Source organism: Petaurus breviceps, unplaced genomic scaffold, assembly GCF_028583685.1.
Source record: "Petaurus breviceps papuanus isolate PSGF00001 unplaced genomic scaffold, PetGlider_PUasm1.0 38, whole genome shotgun sequence".
NCBI classification, from domain to species: Eukaryota; Metazoa; Chordata; class Mammalia; order Diprotodontia; family Petauridae; genus Petaurus; species Petaurus breviceps.
The window spans coordinates 72001644-72027961 of NW_027186304.1; the positions used below are offsets into that span (position 1 = coordinate 72001644).

Below are 26318 nucleotides of genomic sequence, written 5' to 3' on the forward strand. Positions count from 1 at the left end.
TGAGCCCCTACAGGACGGAAAGGAAATTGTAGTGATTTTCCTTGGGAGCTAATCACTATCTTTTAAGTTTAAATTGTGGACTCGAAGCAAAAGAAGGCCCTTTTACTCAGTTAATTGGGAAGGAAATAGATCTACAGCACAGTAATCACCATAGATTTTCAGTATCTCCCCCAAAAACAACAAACCAAAACCTTATAAATGAATGAACTGCTAAGGTAGTATTTATAATTAAGGTTTTGTGTTCTGAGCCTTAAGACCCCCTTTCTATATTCTCTAATGCACATCAGTATCAAACTGCAGGAACAGGGAGGGGTGTGTTTGAGGTTTAAGTCCAGCTCTGTCTGAAAGCCTCTGTCCTCTGCAAAGTACTAGGGAATCTCGTTCATGTGTGGTTGCATTGAAGGTGTGTTTCAGATGCATTCAAAAAGAAAAACTACCTGTCTCTAATTCCACCCTTGGCACTAAATACCAGTGAAATCAGAAATGACATATTAGTGAGAGCCAGTGCTCCTACTCTATTTCATAAAAAAGAAGCAACTAGAGATTTCTTTGCAGGGTATGTGTGCAATTATTTCAGGTTTCAACCATCAGTTATTCAGTCCTGCTTCGGAGATAGTCTCAGTCCAAATGTTTTCGACAAAGTAGCTTGCAGAACGTGGACTCGTATTTTCTTCAGCCTAACCTCTGTCTCAGTTCTCATCCCGCGTACACACCTTCGTTCCTCCCTCTCGTGGTGATGACACCGAGGGACTTTAGTAAAGGCAGGTTTTCCCTAAGCTCTTTCACATCTTCCGCCCAATCTGTTCTACTCTCCATTTTTCATAATGTTCAGTCTCTTTTTCTCCCTAGCCTTCTGATCCTCCTGAAGGTCCTCTCGGTCTCCTAGCTAACTCCATTCAACTTTCCCTGTGAGCCTATAGCATCAGCGCCCTTCAGGCAATCAACTGCTGAAATGTCAGTACCCATAGCAGCACCCTCCACCCTCTCCATATCCTCTGGTCCACAGCCATTCACTTGCTCCCTCTTTCAGGCTCTCATCCAATCCACCTTTCTGTCAGCAATCTCCCACTTCCCGACATGACTCTCTTCCCAATAAGGCAGTTACCCAAACTACCGTCTTCTGCTGCTATCCCCTCTTCTTTCCGTAGATTCTTATCTACCTTGACCCGTTTCCCTGACCGACCTCCCTCGATTAATAACTCTCCAGAGTCACCACTACCTTTTCTCTACCCCAAATGGGCAGCTGCCTAACCGATTCCCTACACATACTCCCATCAGTTTACAGGCACATCCGTCTCCCTCACAAGGCATGTACGTATATGGACAGAATCCCAGAGCCAGGCAGATCTATCTACTTCATCTTTTCAATTACACTCATATTCATTCACCACCACCACTACCTACCACTATCCGCTAACACCACACACACACACACACACACACACACACACACACACTCACTCCTAAAAATATTCTGATATTCTGAACAAGACTAGCTGGTGCTCTCTGGTTACAGTCTTTCATTCATTCCTTCCCACCTTACCACACACACATACACACACACACACACACACACACACACACACACACACAGAGCCCCGTCAGCCCACTCCACTTACCATCAGACACCCACCTACTATATACCCCTCCCCTAAACAGACATTTACCCACTCACCATCTGTAGCCTCCCTTCTCCCCCACCTCCTCCCACCCTCTGCTCCCCCTCCTCAAGAAGTAGACCTGCACAGTGGGGAGGAAGGGACCCCAGCCAGATGCTCCAATCCTCCGGGCAGCACTGACCTCAGCTTGCTTAGTCCGAAGAAACTACAACAAAGGAGAAGGAAGACCCCTCCCGCCCCCTTAGCCAAGAAACCACTGCCCCCAAGCCCAGAAACAGAAAGAGGAAAAAGAAACAGAGCTTCAAGGCTGCAGAGGTAGTGGGGTCTGCCTGGAGGCAGTGAGCCTTCGCCCCTGAGAGGGGTCCAGGGCCGGAGCTGGAGCCAGGGCAGGCTTGGGGGGCTTGCAGTAGAGAAGACAAGGAAGGGAGGACGCCTGCGGGAGCTTCGGAGCTTTCTCTCGGGCTCGGACGCCGCCAGTCACCATGGGATGCTGCACCGGGCGCTGCACTCTCATCTTCCTCTGTACTCTGCAGCTGGTGAGTGAGAACCAACCGACTAAGCCACCTACTCTTAGTCTCTTCCTAGGACCTCCCTCGGGCACTACCAGTTTGCCTGGCGCCCCAGAGGCTCCTCCACCCCTCCAGCCTATCCTTTAGTCCCTCGAGTCCCTCTTAGGTTGCAGATCTTAGTTCCCTGACAACTCTCCTGTTTGCGCTGTAACTCAGGACGTTGGGAGAGAGCTTGCAAGCTAGTGTGTGGATTGAGTGATTGCTCTTTCTGTGGGCTCCCCGCCCCCACCGGCTCCCCCACCGGTGGCTGAGCTGCCCAGAAGCCCGGGACTCGCCGCCTGTCACCCTCCGCTACAGCCAGTGAGCCAGGGCGCAACCTGCTCCTCCACCCCCACGTCGGGCTCCCCCATTCCCTCCCCAAGGCACTTGGGAACTAGCTCTATCCCTCCTGGGCGACCACTCAGCCACTGAGCTCCCCCGGTTGTTCTGGGGATGCTGCAAGCGACGCTGTGGCTGGTGAGTGCTCGCACCCACCCCTCCCTTAGAGCCTGAAGACCGCCACCTCCTGTGTAGTGATGTGAAAGTTTAGTGGCGTGTTACGGGCTTTTCTTTTGAAAAGTAACAGTTTTGTATGGGTTGAGTGGGGGGAGAGCAAAGTGGGGTACTATTGCCCCAGATTTCCAGAGAGAAGAAGCATCCGTTATGTAACTGTATTGAAAGGGTGAGGTGATTCTTATCAGACTTGAGTTAAAAGATAGTTATTGAAGTCTTTCAGACCGCTGAAGGAGGATTTTTCTGTGTGCCTGCGTTACAGGATCCTCCTCTTCCCTTTTGTTTGGTTTAGTTCAAATTTTACTCTTTTACACAGACAGATTTACAGTTGTCCTTAAAGAGAGAACAAAGTAGGCAGAGCAAGTTGCTGGGTATGGCTTATCTGAGAAAGCAAGGCTAATGGATAGTTGAAGGATCTAAAAAAAAAAACCAGCCCTCAATTTTCTTATAGCACAGAGTAAAATTATGTCTATTTGTCTGTCTACCTCTGTATGCTCCTTTTAGCACACAGTATACTGGGACCTAGACTCTTTTTGCTGTATTTTTTTTTCTTAGTCACTTTCTTGAGGTCAAGGTTACTGACCCTTTCTGCCAGGCATTGGACTACATATTTCTCACGGTGTTGCATAGAGTGCACAGCCCCGTCTACTGCTCTTCAGTGTTTTACTATGTGTAAAAAAAAAAAAAAAAAAAACAAAACCCAAACCTCAATAGATAGGTAGCTAACATAATCTGGGTTGTGATTTAATAATTTCTTTTGCTGGAGTTTGGGTATTTTTTTCCAAGGAAAGAGATGTCAAGATGAACTTTACTGAGCCATAACAACCCCCTGTATGGCTCATTAACTAAGGGATAAAAATAATACTGCTTTTTTTTTTTTTTAACAATTATTCCTCATCACCCTGAGTGTTTTTTAAGATGTTTTTTTTTTTGCTGCTACACAGTGGTGTTTCCCCCCCCCCTTTTTTTTGTGGATACACAGCCTTACTTTTTGATGTGCACTTCACTATGTGTAAACAGTGCAAGGATGAACCTTTGTGTTCAGAAATTTGATAGTGATTCATTTTTCTTAATCTTTGACAAAGTACCTTCTGTTGCCTGACAAATTTTAAATCGGACCTGTTGTGTATAATTATTTCACTGTGAGAAAATGTTTCACTCAAACATAATTATTTCTATCTTAACAGGGCAAAGAATGGAAGAAAGGCAAAATTTACTTTTCTCAATAGGAGGAGGGTCCTTACTTGGAAGGCAGATAATGCAGTCAGCTCTTGATTATATGTCTTAGTGGAGAAGAGCAGTGATGTGGAAAATCCATAGCAGAATAGAGTAGGAAAGTGATTTTTAGTAGAACAGAAATTTATAACTGGAAAGAGGGGACTTTAGAGATCATCAGGTCCTAACTTTTCATCTTACAGATGAAGAAACAGACCAGAGATCAAATTACTTGCTTGACATCATATAACTTTTTGTTGTTGTTCAGTCATGTCCCACTCTTCAAGACCCCATTTGGGGTTTTCTTGGCAAAGACATTGGAGTGGTTTTCCATTTTCTTCTCCAGCTTATTTTACAGATGAGGAAAATGATGCAAACAGGGTTAAGTGACTTGCCCAGGGTCACATAGCTAGTAAATGTCTCAGGCCAAATTTGAACCCAGATCTTCTTGACTGCATGCCCAAAGTTCTATCCACTGCACCACCTAGCTGCTGATAATTTAACTAGCAAATGATATAACCAGGTTTAGGGAAATAGAACTTGAATCTCTTGGCTATGAGGTTCTTTTGGTTTTACCAAAAAAAAAAAAAAAAAAGAACTTCTTTTGAACTGCTGACTCTGGGATATAGTGTGGTTTAGTTTGTCTAGTGAATCAGATTTGTCTTCCTAAATATCCTTTTTTTTTAAAAAAAAAAAAGACTGATATTAGCATCAGTTTGAACTCTGTGAGTACTCACCACAGGAAGGGATGGGGAGATTGTGTACAAGTGTTGGGTAGAGGTAGAAGACAATCAGCCTATAATAAAAAAAAATTGCTGAAGAGAGTCTGCCTGCAGATTATTAAGCTAATTCTAATGACCCTGAGGAAGACAGAAGATCAAGTCTAGAAGTTAAAGAAAAAAATAAAACAGATTATTACATCAAATCATACCCAGTTCATACCAATACTTGGGAGCCCCAATGGATGAGGCTAGGTAGTCAGGGTCTCATTCACTCTAGGTCTCAACCTACATATAATTGTCAAAAGGTTACACTTCTTTGGGTATCTTTATGAGTATGAAGACATATCTATATGGTTAACTCTATGGGTATGATTACTTTGTAGAAATGAAGGAAAGAAATCCAGTTATTCTCATTTCACCTACCCTATTGAAAACTGCCACTAACCATTCCACAACTTTCAGGCTTTTTAGCTCAAATCATTTAACAACTTCTAAATATGTAATTCTTTTAATATGCAAATCTTCCTTTGGGGCATATTTTATTATGTCATTAATTACTATCAAATGTAGATAATCTAGAAATTTGTTTTAAAAAGTATGGAAATATAGTGCAGTGTCTGGTACATAGCTAATGTTTAATAGATAATTGTTGAATGTTATTTTTTATGCAATGAATAACTGCTCATATCTCACATATTTTAAGTAAAAATCCAGTAAGCAGAGCCAGGTGTTCTGAGGGGTCCTGGTGGCAGGGTTGTTGAATTTATGTTCATGTGAGTTGTCACCACAGGGGGGTGTGAGGTCTTCGTTTAACATGGAAGAGGTCACAGGTATAAAACATGTCAGCCAGAACTTGGTGCTTAGACATTATCACTAAGGAAGATTTATTGAACTTTGAATCCACTTTTTGAGAGGTGAACATATTACTGAGGATGGGCAATGTTTAAGTCAAGAGGTGGAAACACAAAATATTTTAAGAAAATCAGTTTGGAGCAGCAAACAAAAATGCTTCATGTACATCAAATTCCCTTACACAAATAAAGAGATGGTGCTCTTTTATTTAACAAATAAAACTGAACTTCTCTCTAATCAAAAAGGAAGAATGACATCCCCCTCCTCCCATACACACACAAAGGAAATAATTTATTTTTATCTTTCTCTTCATGTCAAACAACCTTTGCTTTTGCATAATATTGGAATAACATGATGAAGATGTACATGGAGCGGTCTGAATGACTGTTACTGCAATAGCATTTTTTTTTTGCCAGAGCCCTGTGGAATGCAGTACTCACCTCTCCCTGGATGTTTGCCAGCTCATGAAGCAACAAGAAAGCTTTGTGCTCCACACAGAACACTTCTGTTACTATATAGATTTACTGATATTTTTCATTAAAAAGCACTGGCATTTTCAATGGATCTTGTTTCTCCCCTTTTATGTGGTATAACCTGGTATACCTATGGAGTGCTGCACTTTAGAGTCAAGAAGGCCTGGGTTTGGGGTGGCTAGGTGGCACAGTGAACAGAACACTGGCCCTGGAGTCAGGAGGACCTGAGCTGAAATCTGGCCTCAGACACTTAACACTTTCTAACTGTGTGACTTTGGGCAAGTCACTTATCCTCAATTGCCTGCCTTCCCCCCTCCAAAAAGCAAAAAATAAAAAAAAAATGAGGAAGAGAAAGAAAAAGAGGAGGAGGTGGCTTGGGTTGGAATCCTAGGAAAAGGGCACAATAAAAAGAGTACTGGCCCTAAAGTACTGGGTTTAAGTTCTACCTCTGACAAAATCTGTGTGACTTTGGACAGTTTTAAATTTCCTGAGCCTCAGTTTCCTCAACTGTTAAATGAGGAGGTTATAGACTGTGTGGCTTCTGAGGTACCTTCCTGTTTTAGATTTATGATCTCTATGATCTCTATGTTCCTTCAGTATCATCTTGGGTAAGTCATTTAATCACTATGGGCCTCAGTTTCCTCAAGTGTAAAATCAGGGGATTGGACTAGATGTTCCTTCCAGTTCTGAATTTTTGTTTCCTATGGATGTTCCAGCCGTGTGACCTTGGATAGGCCACTTGACCTCCATGAGCCTCAGTTTCCTCAAGTGTAAATCAAAGGATTGGACTCGATATAGCTTGCCTTCTAGATCTATGTGCCTTAAGGGTGTTCTAGCCCTGAAACTTCCAGAAAGTCATCTCACGTCTATGAGCCTTACTTTCTGCATCTGAAAAAGGGAGTGATAATAGTACCCATTCCAAGGTTGTTGTAAGGATTCCACTGAGATAATGTTTGTAAATATTTTGCAGACCTTAAGGTACTGTATACATGTTATCTATTTAATTCTTTTACTTATCCTATATGCAAATCCTAGAAATTATTTTAATGACATTAAAGAAGGTTATGGCTCTGGAAATCATGAGCATGATAAATTATAATACTTTGAAGCATACTTGATGTCAAAATCCTTATCCTAGGCTAGTTAAACCATGTTTTCAGATATGCCAAGCTCTGTTTTGCCTCTTTCTTGATGTATTAAATATGGACTTTGCTTAGGGAATATTGAATTCTGATGGCTTTTTGTTTGTCCCATGGTACTTATAGTCTGTCTTTCACGATAGTGATTTACATACCTATTTATCTCATCTATTAGATGGTAAGTTCCCAGAAGTCAGGGACTACATCTTTGTATCTCAGTCCTTACCAAGGTGCCTTCCTTTCCCATAGTTTAATAAATATTTTATTGATTGAATGAATATTACTTTAGAAAAAATATTATAGCTACTACTAATAAAAAAATCCCTTAGAAGAACCTCCAATTGTGATTGTATTATAAAAGATTTGTATTGTAATGTTGAAATAAACCCAATCATTTAAATACATGCAAATTATAAAATATGTGACTTGCTGAGTCTTTATAATCTAAGTTCTGAATCTTCAAAGGTTCCATTAGATGTGCTTTCTGTATATAATGATTGATCATGATGATAATAACATCAATATAATGCTTTAAGTTTTGCAAATGTTATATCATTTTATCCTCACAACAACCCTGAGAGTTGGGTGCTATTATTATACACATTTTATATGTGAAGAAACTGAGGCAAACAGAGGCTAAAAGGATTTGTCTGGAGTCACAGAGCAAGTAAGTGTCTGAGAGCTGATTGGAACTCTGGTTTTCCTGACTTCAGCACTTTGACCACTGTGACACATAGCTGAAAGGAAGAGTTTTCCAGGAATGTGTTAAGTAATAAACACATTTTATTAATCATTTTGTGAAATGCTAAGTGATCATTTAAATTAATTTAATACAAATGGATAAACTTGAATCTAGTTGAAATCTCAATTCATTAGTATTGTATTATGTAAGTGACCTTTACAAGCAAAAAGAAAATGACAGGTAATAATCTTATACCAGGTGTTTTTAGGGAGAAAAACCACAATTTCTAGAATGCTCTGATGTCAGTACACATTCAGATCAGTCTCTGAAACCTTTAAAATCTATAGTATGACAATAGATTTTATAAGGAAAGTCCTGGAGAAGTGGTCTGGTAGAGGGGCCTGGGACCTGGATTCAGTAGTGTTAGCTTCAAGTCTTGGCTGCTTATACTTAGCATTTATGTAATAATGGTAAATCAATCTCTCTCTCTCAACCTAATTTTCTTTTTCTAAAAAATAGGGATAAATAGCATCTGTACTATGTATTTTATTGGTTTCTCATGAGGAAAGTGATCAACAGACCTCAAAGTGCCATTTAAGTATGAATAATTACAAATAATGTTGAAAGTAGTACAGAACCATGAACTGGCAAAGAAAAGTTTAATTCTGTAGATTGTAGTCTTACTTAGGGGTAGCTAGGTGGTACAGTGAATAGAGTGCCAGCCCTGGAGTCAGGAAGACTCATCTTCCTGAGTTCAAATCTGACCTTAGATACTTACTAGCTGTGTGACCCTGCCTGGGCAAGTCACTTAACCCTGTTTGCCTCAGTTCCTAATCTGTAAAATGAGCTGGAGTAGGAAATGGCAAACCACTCCAGTATCTTTACTAGTATCCGAAATGGGGTCACAAAGAGACAGGAATGACTGAACAACAGCTCCTTCTTAGGAAGTGCAGTAGGTTGGGGTAATAGAGAGAAGCTTGGTCTCAGGGTTGGAAGGAAGCTGGCTAAAGATTCATCTCTGACACATATGACAGGATAAGGTAAATATCTTAACTTCCTAGTGGCCCATGCAAATTTTTAAAACTAGAAGTTATGGAATAGTCACCGCTATGCATTGGTGAAGGGAGTTTCTTTATCAGACGCTATCCACACTGGTGAAATTCTAATTTTGGATCAAAAACCCAAAACAGAAAGAAACTATATGCATGACAAGTTGCTTAGGATGAAAAAGCAAACTAAGAGTCTTCAGAAATATTTCAGTGGTAATAGTTGAAAAAAACTTGGTCATGGGCTGATATCCCTGGGTTGATGGGGAGATAAGATATCCGGGGGAGAAATAAGGATTATCCAGGCACACTAGAATCCTCCATGTTTGCCTGGTGCCTGTAGATGGTAGCAGTGACCTTGGTTAGGGCTTTGGAAGAGAGATTTGTCTGTCATTGTGGTGAAAGAACAGCAGGTCCATGGTCCATCCTCATCAACATCACCTTCATCATCATCATCATCATCATCGTTGTTGTCGCTGTCATTGTTATTATCACCAGCCTTTACAAAGCACTTTAAGATTTGCAAAATTCTTTACAGATGTTGTCTCATTTATACCCACAACCACCTTATGAGGTAGACGCTATTAGTATCTTCGTTTTAATGATGAGGAAACCAAGGCAAAGAAAGGTTAAATGATTTGCCTAGGGTCACAGAACTAGTGAGTTTCTAAGACTAGATTTGAACTCAGGTCTTCCTGACTCCAGGACTAGGTCTCTCTCTAGCGTACCACTTAGCTGCCTCAGTGTAGACATGTAGACTATAGAAGAGCCTTGGAATATAGCTAAGGCAGGGAGAGGAGACAGGTTCAAAGTGACAAAAATAGCTAGATGTTAGTTATCACTTTCTTCTGCTATTGTGTCTATCTCTACTGTAGGGGTGCATGCCTCAATCAGTACCCCACCCTTGCTAGTAAACACACAAGTGAATTGTATTTTTATCAGGGGCAAGTCCTACCAGTTGCTGAGCCTGAGAACTCTCCTGTGCTGTCAGAATGGCTGGATCTGGGTGGAGCTGTGTGCAGCCTTACAGGTTTTAGTAGTAAGGGAAGAGGTTAGCTGTAGGTCACTGCTCTACAGCTGCTCCATTCATTAATGCGACACTAAAGAAAGAGTGTGTGTAACCCAGCTCCACGACCACTCTGAACTAGTGTCCCGGGGTAGACAAAAGAGTGGGGAGTCTCAGATGTAAGCCATGGGGATCAGAGATCAGAGAAGACAGACAAAACATCAGGTCAGCAAGAAAGGAAGAAGCAAAGAAGTAAAGAGGAATCCAGGGGCAGTCTAAGCCAAATTACAGACAGAGCAATTTGGGAGTGAAGCATTTTGGTGGTCAGAATGTCTTACTCAGTTCTAACCCCTTTGTTACTGCTGGCCTAGAGACCTGACAGTTTCTGTTTGCCTTATAAAGTCCTTCATAACTTGACCTTTTCCCACCATTCCAGTTTTCTTCTTCCCTCCCCTTCGTGCACCCTGCTATCTAGAGACACTGACCTTCTTGCTGTTGCTTACACAATACAGAAACTCCATCTCCCAACTCCTAGCGTTTTCACTAGCTGTCCCCCGTGGCTGAAACTCTCTTTCCTCTGTTTGTTTTCTGCTTTTCCTCATTTATTTTAAGGCTTAGCTCAAGTTCTACCTTCTGCAAAAAGCCTTTTCTGGGCCTCCTTAATCTTTTTTTGCTTTTTTTGGAGGGGGGAAAGCAGAGTAATTGGGGTTAAGCGACTTGCCCAAGGTCAATAGCTAATAAAGTGTCTGAGGTCGGATTTGAACTCAGGTCTCTGGACCTCCTTAATCTTAATGCCTTCCCTCTAAGACTACCCCTAGTTTATCCTAGATAGATCTTGTTTATATGGGGTTCTTTGCATGTTGCCTTCCCCCTTAGACTATGAGTGCCTCAAGAGCAGGGCCTGGTTTTCCCCTTTCTTTATACTTCCTAGGACTTGCCTCTTAACACAATGCCTAGAACATAGTATGTACTTAAAAAAATTTGTTAACTTGACTTGTGCTTTTGGCTATGAAGGACACCTGGAGATGTCTTTAACTTTTCTTCCCACTTTGAATCTATGATTTATTCAAGGATATCAAATAACCCCCAAATCAATGCTGAAATTTCCTTATTCAGAAAAGCTTATTCCTTGAGCATTTCAGTTCATTTAGATTTTTCCTATATATTTATTTCTGCATGGTGTGGTGTTAGTAACTATGGCATTGTACTGTGTTATTACAAAAGTTGATGTCATTCTTAAGTCATTTGGGGACATGATATGCTTTTGATATGCAAATGAAATGCTTGTTATTCTTAATGGGGAATTATATCATTACAATGAGCAGAAAAAGTATCTAAGATTTATAGACTTTGCTCCTAAACATCCTTCTTCAATCTTTAATTCTGAAAACTTCAAAAATTAAAGGAAATAAACAGCATTGCTGAAGTGGGGCTTCTGAATATTTTACAATAAAGGTTGCAAGATGGAACCTAGGGGTATTAAGATTACATATAAAATGAATTTACCAATTGAGGATACTATTAAATATTTGTTGTCAAAAGTTACTGAAAAATAATCTGAATTTTTTTCTGGAGGTCAATATAAACAGTGTAGATTTGGCTGGGGTGGATCAAATATGGTGACCCAGAATGTGACTACAGTGCTGACTGCTATTCCAGATCATGGTTAGGGGAGGCAGCCAACATTGGTGGTGGTCAGTAAGGCCAAGAAAATCATGTGGTTGGGGAAAATGATTGGTATCAAGGATAGTCAGAGTCAGTTAGTCAAGGTCCAAGACAGGACAAGGCATAGAGATGTAAAGCTCAGGTTCATTGGATCACGGAAGATTTAAGCAGTCTGTCTGGTGCCCAATGTAACTCCATGGTAAAGTGAAGTTGCTGTGGCAGCTTCTGAGAGTGTATGGAAGCCCAGCCCCCAAGGCCTGCTTATTTCAGTCTACTCTCATTCTGGAACATGCGGTTATTAAAGAGCCACCCACTTCCTAGATGTGCTATTTCTTCCCATTGGACTATCAAAATTCCTGAGAAGAGGATCTGTCCTATTTTTTTCATTTTTGTATCCCTACTGCTTGTATGGGAAACTCCCAGGTGGAGACACTCCCTTTACTAATGTAGATCAGCACTTTCTCTACCCCTTATAGGTTAATGACTTGCCATAGGTATAGTTTCTATCCCTATCCTCAGTGCTTAGTCTGACACAAAGTAAGCAAATAATATTTTTTTTCATTTCTTGCTTATATCACATATACTCCCTATGGAGTCAGAGAATTATCCTCATCTCTTATGAAGAATTTTGCCTTTTTATCCCTTGAGTAACTCACTTATATTTGCACCCCCAGTATCTAGACCAGTACCTGGTCTGTAGTCTGTGTTTAATAAATTGCTTGTTAGTTGATTGTTTGAATGTTAAATAATGCAAAGTTTCTTCAAGTTCTGATTCTATGGTTTTAGTTAAGAATATCTAATGGTGGAAAAAGAATAGACGTTTATTAAGTGCTTACTACTTGCCAGGCACTGTGCTAAATGCTTTACAAATATCATCTATTATTTCATTTGATATTCAGGACAACCCTGGGAGGTAGGTATTGTTATATCCCCATTATATAGTAGAAGAAAATGAGACAGACAGAGGTTAAGTGGGGGTACAAATATAAGTGAGTTACTCAAGAAGCTTACATTCTATTGCTCAGACTTTACTCTATTGAATCGCCCTTATCTAGAGACTGAATAATTTTGTGACGACAAAGACACTGATGCAGAGACCAAATCAAATCCATCAGCATCCCCATGAAGGCCCCAGTTGGGATTTATTTCTCTCTGATGCAATCAATTAATCACCAAGTATTTATTAAGCGTCTCTTGTATACCAGCCATTGTTCTAGGTCCAGGTAGTCAATGTCTGCGGCTGGATTTGAATTCAGGCCTTTCTAATTCTAGACACAGTGCTCTATCCATTGTATCACCTGGCTGACTATGGTTGTATGGAAGGTAGCATGGAATTTATAATGCCTAACAAGGATTTTCTAAATTTTATCCATCTGAGTCCCCATTCAAGTGACTTCAAAGTCACTTGGTGAGGTGGAAAAATTGACTACTTCATCATAATAGTATTATGGTAGGTTTGTAACCCTATAACTAACAACTTAGGCTTCTGATACTGTGTGACTATGGTGAGGTAATTAACAAAGCCTCAGTTTCCTCATCTGTAAAATGGAAAAAAACTTAACACTTTTTGCATATATTTATGTTTTTGTATGTTCTTACATCTAAACTCAGATGACCTTGGTCGTCCTAATATAGCACTTAGTAGGTATATAATGAATTATTGTTGATTGATTGGACAATCTACTTGACACATAGTTTGTAATCCTGAAAGTTCTATATAAATTTTAGCAATTATTACACTTTATGCTTTGTCAACAGAACACATATCTGTTAAGGCTCTGGGTGCAGTTGAAACAAATGAACCTAGTTGTAAAGAAGAATAATCACAACAGTAGCAGGTTTTGATATTGTGCCATAGGATAATAGCTGTAGAGCTGGAAGTGACATTAGTGATCATGCAGGCCCAACACCTCATTTTACAGACGAAGAAACAGGCTCAGAAAGGATAGGTAACTTGCCAAAGGTCACATGGGTAGTCTATGGCACAGCTGGGATCTGAACACAAGTCTTCTGGCTTCAAATCAAGCAGTCTTTCTTTTGTGTCCTGGTTAGAATGTATGTCACACAAAAGAGAAGACGGGGGGAGAGGGGGACATGATCAGTGGTCATCAATTATTTTAAAAATCTGTCACATAGAAGAAGGAATTGAGCTATTTTGCATGAAAGAACAGAGCCAAGAACAATAGGTGGAAATTACAAGGGGAGGAGCTATTTTGATTCAATATAAAAATACAATACAGATATTCAAAATTAGAATTGACTGCTCCAAGGAGGAATAAAATGATGACACATATCTTGTTCTAGAGGGTATTCCTACTTTAGATGGAAGGTTGTATGAGATGACTTTTGAGGTCCTTTCCAAACTTTATCTATGGGTTTGAGGTGAGGGAACAAGCATTTGTTAACATTTTTTATATTTCATGAACTAGGCTAAGCAATATGATGATGCTGATAATAATAATAATGATTATTATTGATAATAATAGCTAATATTTATATAGAACTTACTTTGTTCTGGGTACTGTGCTAAGCACTTTATAATTTGATCCTCACAACAGCATGGGCTAGGTGCCATAATTATTTTCACTTTACAAATGAGGAAACTGAGGTCAGCAGAGGTAAAGTGACTTGCCCAGGGTCACACAGCCAGTAAATGTCTGAGGGTGGATTAAAATTCTGGTCTTCCTAATTCCAGGCACAACACTCTTATCTGCTGTTGCTTTTAGCTAAAGCATAGACTAACAAATAAAGCCCTATATAAGCATTAGTTATTATTATTTGATATAATAACAACAATAATTGATGCCTTCTGTTCAATTCTTTCATCTATATTTAAGATTTATTAAGTGCTTACTAATTCCCAAGCACTATGCTAAGCACTCGGGGATGAAAAGAAATGTAAAACATGGTCTCGGCTTTGAGGAAGCTGACACTGTCATGGGAAGACAACATACCAAACATTATGTATGCACAAAATGTGTTCAGCGAAAATGGAAGGTCATTTCAGAGGAAAAGCAATGAGGTGGAAGCAATGAAGGAGGAGGGCAGAGCCAGGAAAACCTCCTACAGAAGGTGGTTTCAGATTTGATCTGAAACTTGAAGGAAGTCAAGAAAGTCAGGAGGCAGAGTGAAGAGAGAGCATTCTAACAATGGGGCTCAGTCAGTTCCAAGGCAAAGACTAGGGAACCAGACTGTCATGTGTGAAAAATAAGTAGGTCAGTGTCTCTGAATCATAGAGTATGTGGATGGAAATAAAAAAAATGTCAAAAGACTGGGAGGATAGGAAGGGTTCAGGTTGAAGAGCTTTAAATGACAAAGTACTTTACATCTAATAGGAAGCCACTGGATTTTATTGAGAGAGGTATGTGACATGGTCAGATCTATGTTTTCAGAAAATCACTTTAGCCTCTGAGGGAACAGTTAGGTGGCAAAGTGGATAGAGCATGGTCTGAAGTCAGGAAGACCTGAATTCAGATCTGGCCTCAGACACTTACTTGCTGTGTGACTCTGGGCAAGGCATTTCATCCTGATTTACCTTAATTTCTCATCTATAAAATGAGCTGGAGAAAGAAATGGCCAACCACGCTAGTATCTTTGCCAAGAAAACGCCAAACGGGGTCATAGAGAGTTGGACATGACTGAGGAACAAGAAAAAGAATAAGAACAACTGGAAGATAGATCGGAGTGGGGAGAGACCTGAGGCAGGAAGACCAACCAGGAGGTTATTGGAATAATGCAAGTGTGTGGTGATGAGGGGCTGACCAACATGACAGCTAGGTGAGGGATGATGTGAAGGTAGACATGACAAGGTAAGGATGTGTGAGATGAGTGTGAGTGAAGAGTGATGATGAGGGGCCGGGAGGATAGGGCTGCCCTAGACAGTGATAGAAAAGCTAAGAAGAGAGGAGAATTTGGGAGGATAGGGAAGATCAAGAGTGCTATGTTGTGGTTTAAAGCATACCAGATGTGGGCTTAGAGAAGGTGTACTGGAATAAGAGCTTGGTTACTTCCTGTCACCTTAGGCGGCTCATGTCAGATCTGTGCCTTATTTACACATCGATAAAGTGGATTAGAGTAGATCATCCTTAATGTCCTTTAATCTCTAAATCCTATGATTTCCAACTTCTGATTGGACTCTACCATTTGTATGTTCTGTCAGCACTCAACACATATAAAACTGACGTCATTCTCTTCTCTAGTTCAGCTCCCTTTTCAGCCGTCTCAGTTCTTATAAATGGAATCATCATTTCTCTGTCAACCAGATCAGAAACCTAAGAGTTAGCTCTGACTCATCCTTCTCCTTCCCAATATCTAGTAAGTCATCACTTTCTGTCCACTTTTCCTTTGACATTTCTCTTGGACCTGTTCCTTTACAAAAATGCACTGCCATTATTTTGTTTTTAGATAACTGCCACTCTTCCAGCTCTGAGCTACTGCCTACTAGGAAGCTAGTATGTTTGCCTCCTACCTGAATACTCATATCAGCAGAGTACAAAGAAAACTGAAAGAGGAGAATGGTAACAACTAGGGAATCAGAAAAGGCTTCACAGAGAAGGTGGCACTTCAATTGGGCTTTGAAGGAAGGCAAGGATTATGAAAGGAAATGGTGAAGAAGGAATTCATGTCAGGAATTAGAATGTGCATGTGTGGAAGTGAGCAATGGATTGCTTAACTGAGGAAACAACTAGCAATCCAATTTGACTAGATATGAAGGTATTATCAATCAATCAGCAAATACTTTTTAAAAAATTTTTTGAAATGCTTTATTAACTTCTGATTTACATCATCCATTTCTGCCAGATTTTGAGTTACAAATTTTCTCCCCATTTTTCCCCTACCCACTGCCCCAAAATAGCAGTCCCACAGGATATCCCCTCCTCCAGTCTGCTTTCTCCCATACCCCTTTTGACTTTTCCAGTGGATCTCTATGCCCCAGTGCCTGTATATCTTATTTCACAATTACATGAAAAATAGTATTAATAATAATACCCCCCATATATATTTGAATATTTGATTTTAAAACTTTGAATTCCAGATTCATTCCCTTCATCCCTTGTCACCCACCCTTACTGGGAAGATATGCAGTTCAGTATAGGTTGTACATATGTGGCTAATGCAAAACGATAACCTAGTAGATATTTTGTAAAAGACTGACTATATTTCCCTCCCTTTTATCCCACCTCCCACTTGTTCTATTCTCTACTTTGATCCTGTCCCTTTTCAAAAGTGGGTGCTTCCAACTTCCCTCCCCCCCATCCTGCCCTCCCTTCTATCATCCCCCCTCTCATCCCCTTCCCCCCCCCACTCTCCTGGAGGGTGAGATACCCTATTTAGTGTGTATTTCATTCCCTCCTCAAGCCAAATTCAATGGGAATAAGGTTGACCCATTCCCTTTTGCCTTCTTATTCGTCCCCTCCATTGTAACCATTTTCCCTTGCCTCTTCTATATGAGATAGTTTACCCCATTCTGTCTCTCCCCATCTCCTCTCATTATATTCCTCTCTCACCTCTTAATTTCACCTTTTAAGTATCATCCCTTCCTGTTAAATTGGTCCTGTGCCGTCTACCTATGTATACATGTAAACATATATATACACATTCACATATGTATTCATATGCCCATATACCCTCATATATATATGTATTTCTACTCCCTTCAACTACTGAGAAAAGTTTCATAAGTTACAATTATTGTTTTTTCCATGTAGCAATGTTAATAGTTCAACTTTGATAAGTTCCTTATGATTTCTTTTCTCTGTTTGCCTTCTCATGTTTCTCTTGCTTCTTGTATCTGAATGTCAAATTTTCTGTCAACTCTGGTTTTTTCAGCAAGAATGCTTGAAAGTGCTCTATTCCACTGAATGACCATATTTTCCCCTGAAACATGATACTCAGTTGTTCTGGGTAGGTGACTCTTGGTTTTAATTGCAGCTCCTTCACCCTCCAGAATATCATATTCCAAGCCCTTCAATCCCTCAGTGTAGAAGCTGCCAGATCCTGGGTTATCCTGATTGTGTTTCCACAATATTCAAATTGTTTCTTCCTGGATGCTTGTAATATTCTCTCCTTAATCTGGGAATTCCAGAACCTGGCTAAAATATTCCTAGGAGTTTTCTTTTTGGGATCTTTTTCAGGAGGTGGTCAGTGGATTCTTTCAACCTCTATTTTGCCCTATGGATCTAAACCATCAGGGCAGTTTTCTTTGAGAAATTCCTGGAGATTGATTTCTAGGTTCTTACTTTGATCATGTCTTTCAGGTAGTCCAATAATTTTTAAATTATCTCTCCTGGATCTATTTTCCAGGTCAGTGGTTTTTCCCATGGGATATTTCACATTTCCTTCTATTCTTTCATTTGTTTGGATCTGTTTAACAGCATCTTGATTTCTCATAAAGTCATTAGCTTCCATTTGCTCCAATCTAATTCGGAAGCAATGATTCTCCTCAGTGAGCTTTTGAGATTCTTTTTACATCTGGCAAATTTGGCTTTTTAAGGCATTCTTCTCTTTGTTGCCTTTTTGAGCCTCTTTTGCCATTTGAATTAGTCTATATTTTAAGCTGTGATTTTCCTCGGTCAGGCTGTTGACTCTCATTTCATAATTTTCTTGCATTGTTCTCATTTCTCTTCCCAATTTTTCCTTCTCTTCTCTTATCTGCTTCTTAAGGTCCTCTATGGCCTGTAACCAGCTTGTATTTTCCTTAGAAGCTTTTGTTGCAGGAGTTCTGACTTCACTGTCTTCCTCCTGTTCCATGCTTTACTCCTTTTTGTCCCCAAAATAGGAGTCTAATATTGGAATCTTCTGTCAGTTTTGTTTCCTTTGCTGGTCATGTCGCCCCTCAGTTACTTGACCCCTGGGCTTTATGCCACAATAGGACTCTGCCACCAGACAGGGGAGCTTTCATCCCAAATGCTGGGGTTTTCTCAGCTGCCCTAGACTGCAATCCAGATCTAACCAGGTTAAAGCTAGAGTGATTACCCCTCAGACTGGTGCTTGGTCCCCCTACACTCTAAAGGTTAGGAGCTGAAGCTGCCATGCAGCACTGGCGTCTCAGCAGCTTCTCACCCCAGGGGCAAAAGCCACACCCTCCCACTTACTGGGTCTCAAAGTCCAGACTGCACTGACCTCTCACTTTGTCCTTCACATCTATGTGTTGATAATTGTGGAAACGGCCACAGCTGCTGCTGATCTGGAGTCCCTCTAGCCCCGGCTGGTCAGGCCCACCCTAGGGCTAAAGCCTTGGAGTGTGGCTGGGCTCGGCTCCCAGAGCACTGTGCTGGCCGATTCCTGCCAGCCTGCCGGGCTAACCTCAGCAGGAGGTTTGCTTCTGTGTGTCATTTTGTGGGTTCTGCAGCTCCAAAGTTTGTTCAGAGTCCCCTTTTTACATGGATTGGGGAAGGTGGGAGCCAGAGCAGCAGGGAGGTCCTGCTTCTACTCCGCTATCTTTACTCCGCCCCCCCCCCCCCCCAGGAAATACTTTTTATAGACTTACCATATGCCAGGTACTATGCCTTGGGAATACAAAGACAAAGACTGAAGAGTCCTTGCTCTTAATAAGCTTATATTATATCAGGGAGACAAGGTTTACACACATACATAGGAACAGAATAAATATGAAAAAAATGGTTGTTTATGGAAGGGAGGCACTAGAAGTTGGCAGCAGGTTTCATGTAGAACAGGGGTTCCTAATGTTTTGTGTTTCATGGATCCTTTGTCAGTCTGATGAAACCCTATGAGCCCCTTTTCAGAATAATGTTTTAAAACAGAATAAACACATGGGATTATTAAGAGCCAATGTATTGAAATAAAGTTGTATGACATGTTTTATAAAGTTTGCACACTTACAGATTATGAATCCCTGAAATTGGAAGAGGTGCTTGGGATGAACAAAGTGAGAGATTCTATGAGTTGAGGTGAGGTGTAATTATATTCCAGGTAGAGGATGACAACAGAAGGGATTGGAGAGGGGATGACATTTATCAGATACAACAAGAAGGACATTATGGCTGGACTGGGGAATGCAAGAAGGAACCTAATAATGCAGCTTGCAAGGTAGGTTGGAGTCAGGTTGCACTGGGCTTTTAAAATTAGACAGGGGTATTTATGTTTTATCCTTGAGGCAATGGGGATTGCTGAAGGGCAAGTAGGGAAGTGATATGTTTGAGGCTGGAAAGATAAGGAAGGACATAGAATTGTATATTAGAGTTGGAAGGGACATGAAAGACCATCTTACTTAAACGTCTTATGTTACAGCTGAAGAAACTGAGGACTGTGAAGCAGTGACAGCTAAGTGGCTCAGTAGATAAAAGTACTGGACTTGGGAGTCAGAAAAACTTGAGTTCAAATCTTGCCTCAGACACTTAACACTTAACCAGCTCCCTTGTTTATAAAATAGGGATATTAATAGCACCTACCTCATAAGTTTATTGGGAGGATTAAATGGGATAATTTGAATATGAACTGTTTTGCAAACCTTAAAGAGCTATACAAATGCTAGCTAGGCAGTATTTGCACCCAATTCCTCTGATTCCCAAACTAGTCATCTTTAGTGTCCTTTTGAGGGGGAGGGTGGGTTGGGTGGGGAAAGGTTTCTATTCATTCATTTATTCAATTCATTTATCCATTTATTCACACACACAGACACACTGAACTTAAATATCAAAAATATGCAAAACAAGAAAAGGAGGATTGCAGACAAATCCATGAATTTCTGTTATACATCTTGATTTTTGGGAAGTATATATTAAATTTTACACAATAGTACCAACATTGCCCTGTTTGTCTCTATCTCCTGAATTTATTTCTGTTGTTTGTGTTTTACAAAGTTTCATTGATTCTCTTTTCTTCATTTTACTCTCTCATCACTAATCACTGTCCACTTCCCTCATTGCCCCTTTAAAACTGAAGCTCTCTTCTTTAACAAATGAACATATTCGGTCAAGCAAACAAATACACACCCTCGGTCTGAAAATATACATTTTGTCCATCACCTTTCCACTAAAAGTTGGGAGACATGATTCATCATTAGTCTTTTGGAGTTATGATTATTTATGGCATTGAACAGAGTAATTGTTTTTCATAGAGATTTTCCATTATGTTATTATAGTCATTATATGTAAATCTTCATGCACTGAGAAAAGAATATGACTTTTAGATTAAAAGATAACATTTCAAAATTGATTAGCAATCAACATGCCAGTTAAATGGTACAGAGAACAAATGACACATAGTGTGCAGTGTCAATTTCAAATTTTCATCTCCCCTGTTTTGTTCTGGTTGTGGTCACTTCAACTCTGTGTCAGTCCATCCAATTCTATTCAAGTTTTCCTCCCTTTCATCATTTTTAGGGGGAAATAATATTCTATTGCATCCATATAGTATAATTTGTTCAACCATTCCCAGTTGATTAGTATCCACTTTGTTTATAATTATTTGCTCTCACAAAAGTGTAGCTATAAATATTTTTGCACATGTGGATAATTTCTTTTAATATATAGATCCCCCAAAGGGGTACATGCTTAGTAGTTATATTTCTGGGTCAAAGGGTATGAGTATTTTGTTTTTTCTCCACCCTCTTTTTAAAGGGTACTTCCCATTTACTTTCCAGAATGATCGGACAAATTCAAAGCTTCACCAATAGCATATTAGTCTATTTGTCTTTTTACAAAAATCATGTTGTCTTAAGTATTTGTTATGCAAAGCAGAATGTTGTATAACAATGTCCAATCTGAAGTGTTCAGAGAAAGGATGATTTTTTAAAAAAGTGGAAATTTGAAATAATGCATATCACTGTGTAAAAAATTCAAACTGTAAGATGTACAAATTCCATCTATTCCATATCAATTTTGTTGACATAATTACAAATTCTCACAATCATTTGAAAATTTCAGTTTGTTTTGAAAGTGAAATTAATTAACAATTTTATTAGGTTTGAGGTGAAGTTCATAACTCAAATGGGAAGGCAAGAAAGAAAACATTTTTCTACACTTGTACAGTTTAACTCTGTTACAACTGCATTTTACCATTTAACTCTGACTTAATTTGATATGTAAAGCTGTTAAAGTAATTCATGTAAATTTGGAGGGGAAAGGGAGCTAGATGGTAACAAATAGGATTTTTTAATATTATGAATTAAGAGACTGGTGAATATTTTGATAATGTCAAGAGATTAATTATTCTTTTGATGTACTAAAGATTTATGTTTATAATCCCCATTAACACTAATTAGTGCAATATATGTAAATCTTAATGCATTAAGAAAAGAATATGGCCATTAGTCTGAAAAATAACATTTCAAAATTGATTAGCAATCAACATGCCAATTAAATGGTATTGAAAACAAATAACAGTGTGCAGTGTCTCAATTTGAATTTTGCATCTCCATATTTTTTGTATTTTTTGCACAGTATAGTAAAATGAAATTATAGCTCGTTCTTAATTACCCTTTATGAAACATTTTGATCTTAGGCCAGTGCTATTGAATGCATATGTTATAGAGGATATAATAATAAATGTTTAGCTAATGGCACTGAGGCTTGCTAGATTTGATAAATCAGAGAAAGTAAAATCCTTGAACTGATAAATTGCTGGACCATTTGATGTTGGTGAAAGAATCACCAGTTCATTGATTTGGAGATGAAGCATCTGTCCATTGGTAAAGGAAGATGAGGGGGGAAGGGGTATGAAAGGCCATGGTTAATGGCACTGACAAATGCATTGATTGCAGGATTTGGATGGATTGTTGTTCACAGAAGCAGGTGCAAGATAAGAATGGCAATGCTGGGTCAGTGTCAGAGAGTATTTCTGTACATGGGGCCTGCTTCAAAAAATAACCTTCTTGCCTGGTTTCATACCTGAATCAAATACTTGAAATGTGCTCATCTGAATGAAAGCATGTCTTCTCTCTTCCCATCTCCTTCTTCTGATGCTCAAATTATTATGAATGTTTTCCTATAAACACATAAATCCTTGATTAATGTGAGGCAATCTAACAGAGTTGAATTGTCACATTCTGGATTTGGGGAGAAGTGAGAATAAAGTCATTAAAGTGGATGATGAGTCATAACATTTCTGATGAGATTGTACCTATAGGAATTAGGGAGATGCTTGTGCTATAGTCATGACCAAAATATAGAAGACCAATATTTGGAGTGCTAGATGATTGATTTTATAGAGATTTCAGGGTGAAATTAGGAAATTACTTAGCACCAAAGGGATAGGTAAAATGATGCTTCTGCATTTTGAAAACACTTTAATTGACCATATTTAATATATGAGGACAACTCATTTTATCTGAGATTATTTTTATAATTTGTAATTATAAAATAAATTCTTAATGATAGAGTATTCAAATACTTGAAGGGACTATATAGACATTCCTCTGCCTCCAGATAGGACTGTGTCTAATCCATCTAATAGTAATGATAGCTACCATTTATATAGCTCTTGAAAGCAGGGTTGTCTTTCTCTTTACTTGAGCTTTTTTAAAAAGTGGAACATTTGAAATAATGCATATCACTGTGTAAAAAATTCAAACTGTAAGATGTACAAATTCCACCTATTCCATATCAATTTTGTTGACATAATTACAAATTCTCAAGTGCTTAGCACAATGCCAGGCATATAGACAGTGCTTAATAAAGGCCTGTTTATTTGTCTGCCTTTATGTTTGTTTCATTTGATTTTCACAATAATATCATTTGGCAGAGGGTATTATTTTCCCTCCTTTAACAGATGAAAAAACAGACTGAGAGATGTTAGGTGACTTGCCCAGAGTCACACATCTAGGAAGTGGCAGATGAGGATTTGAACCCAGATGTCCTTGACTCCACTGAACCCTCTATCTATTATGCCACTCAACTGCCTCATCTAAGCAGATGATTGACTATATGATTCTTAAATATTTTGGGGGAAGGAAATTTTATAATACCTGGCAGTAGTATCCTACTCTAACTTTTGATCCCACCTGCTATCAGAAAGCTCTTCCTTATTCATCTTTTATCTTTCACTGGGATGAAGAACAGCAAGTGTGTGTCTTCATATTAGGAAGTCTAGTCTTCTTTTCCATGGATTATGCTAAACTAATAACCTATAATTATATAATACTTTACATTTTATAAAGCGATTTCATTATAAAACCCTGCCAGGAAGGAAGGATAATTATTTCACCTTTCATCTTTAATTTTGTTATCCTCCCTTTTCTTTTTAATCAGGTTGCTTAAAGATTTAGCACATTTGTTAGTCATTCCAAAGAAATAGCCTAGAGTTTTGTTTAATTGGTTCTAGTCTTTTTATTTTCCAATTTATTTATTTCTCTAATTTTCAAGATGTTGTGTTTTGTCCTTATTTTAAGCAGGTAGTTAATTTCTACTATCTCCATTTTACAGATGAGGAAGCTAAGTAGGTGAGAGATTGCCCCCTATCACATAGCTAATAAGAATGGAGGATGGGATTCAAACCTTGGGATCCAGATTGAGATTGAATGTTTTATCCAGTGCCTTTCAGAACTCTGGGAGGGGAGTGGATATAAGGAAGCCAATTTTTCAATACCACTCTTGCCTTGCTATCCAATGCAGAGTATGGAAAGATTATTAACTCACATTTCATTCACCTATTAATGTATCCTAGGAAAATGTTCATTTAAAAGGAGAATAAAAAAAAACCACTAATCTAATCTTTTCCCTTGCTCTACCATCATACTACTCACTGAAACACTGGTATTTATGAAGTCAATCATCCTAGATTTTCTTTGTAATTCTGATTTGAAAGAGTGCTCATACTATAAGTTAAAAATCACAGAATCAAGATTGAATATTCTTGTAAAAATGTATTAAAAAACGGTGAAATTATTATTTCTCAAGACAAGTGAAATGTCATTTCTATAGAAACAAAATGACATTAGAGTGTCCATGTATTTTGAAATTGCTGATATGGGACTAAATAGTTCAGAATTTTTAATGGTTCACAAATTTCACCTCTAGGTCACTGGTTTGAATCTTGTCCAATCAAATATGGCATAAAGTCTTTACTATATGATTGGTGTTGATTGGTTCCAAGGAATGAATTGAGGATCATACTCTCATGTCCAGATCTCCAGATGACCTTCACAATTGATCCTAATTAGTTCTCCAACATGGATGTCAAGTAATCAATGATCATAAAGATTAAACTGCCTCTTTATACTGATTCTTCTTGGCCCTAGGCTGGTGACTTAAAAAAAACCTTGTAATTTATCATTTCTGGAACATATTTAATTATTTTTTTCTGGAGAAAAGAGTCTAAGGACTTTATATGTTATTTATTTTTAGTCTTCGAGTTGTATTAATATTTGATCAGAGAACACACTTTAAAAGATAGTTTCTAAGTAACATTCACATTCTATAGTTTGGAAAAAGGCAACTTTTGGTTATCTAAGCAATAAAGTCAAGCATCAATGATATATTATTCTATTTTAGTCATTAAAATGTACAAGTTTTTAATTCAAGATCAACCTTCACTACTGAAACAATATTGTCTGTTTTGATATAATTGTCCATGTAATATTGGAAGGATATTTTATTTTCTTTTGAATAAAAATGTAAAACTTTCATTATTAAAATATTATTTCTAGGGAAGGACAGATAGAACTTTGACATTTTAAAGAAGCAGAATTATGGATGATTAATCTCTTGGGGCATGAAATATCTTCCACTACCTACTGAACTGAATGAATACTCCAAGGCAGTTGCTCTTCTGTGTATGTATAGGTCCAACCTCACTATAAAGGGTAACTTTTGTAAACCCTTTCAGCTCTGCTATTTCACATATTAAAATATGAATATTTTAATGTGTAATCTAGAAGATCACAGCACTGATGCAAAGATTTTTGTCTGTTTATTGTGAGAATCTGGTTTTGTAGCCTTTCAGTGTTTTTTGAGAGTATTGTCAGAGCTGAACTTTATTTTTAGAATCCCCCAGGAGGTACCCCAAATAATCTTGGAAAAAAAGAATGAAATGTCAGTCTTCAGCAGGCAGAAATGTTCCATGACTTTCTTTTTTGGTCATGCTATATTTTCATAAATAAACTAAACTATATCTGACATGGATTTCCCATTCTCTAGATATGGACTAACAATTTTTTTCAGGCTACTACATTCACAAAAAAAAATTTCTTCCCTTTAAATTAATGTGACGAATGGTTTTTAACATCTGAGAAAGGATCCTTTCATGGTCTTTGAAGAACATGACTGTCAAAGGTCTAAATGGAACAGAACTTCATTGACTTACTTCACAAATGCAGGCCCAGTTAGAGGGGAACCATTAGATTTAGTGACTAAACCATTAGGAAGCTAAAAAAAAACTTGAACAATCTTTTGATTTAAAAAAGAACTGTGGTTGAAAAATATACAGATGGAGTCATCCTCTAGGGATGAGTCCTTTCACACATTTGGGCTTTGTTAAAGCATTTCCCTAGTACAAGACTTAACATTTTATAACATTTCAGATGCCTACATCATGCTCAATAGCATTGGTTATCTATAATTAATGCTTTTTTCTAGACTAAAAATGTTTTTTCCACATTTGTTTTAACCCTTTCACTACTAATAGCATTTCCATTAGAGTGGAGAGGATTGTTTGGCTTTGGTTGGAGGGATAAGTCATTTCATGATTCAATAACTCTCTTTTCCTCCAGGGCAACCCAAAGAACAGAATATTGATTTTTGTAGCACACTTTCCTTTAAGGATGACAGACTGGTTTTAGGGTTGCAAAAATTCTGCATGGATTCTAAGAGAAGAAGCATTTTTATGGGCAGTAATGTTTAGAAAATAGACAATAATTATACTTTCATATGTCCAGGACTA

At 38.6% G+C, this 26318-nt stretch overlaps 1 protein-coding gene across 2 annotated transcripts in view; it reads left to right on the forward strand.

Annotated features, from left to right (window-relative positions):
- Window positions 1–1597: 1597 nt before the first annotated feature.
- Window positions 1598–26318, forward strand: part of NKAIN3 (sodium/potassium transporting ATPase interacting 3) — an 862428-nt gene continuing 837707 nt past the window's right edge. For both annotated transcript variants that reach the window (XM_069099517.1, XM_069099518.1), the window contains exon 1: window positions 1598–2155. In XM_069099517.1, coding sequence (XP_068955618.1) covers window positions 2102–2155 — 54 coding nt within the window. In that variant the 5' untranslated portion in view covers window positions 1598–2101. The remainder of the gene's footprint in view (window positions 2156–26318) is intronic.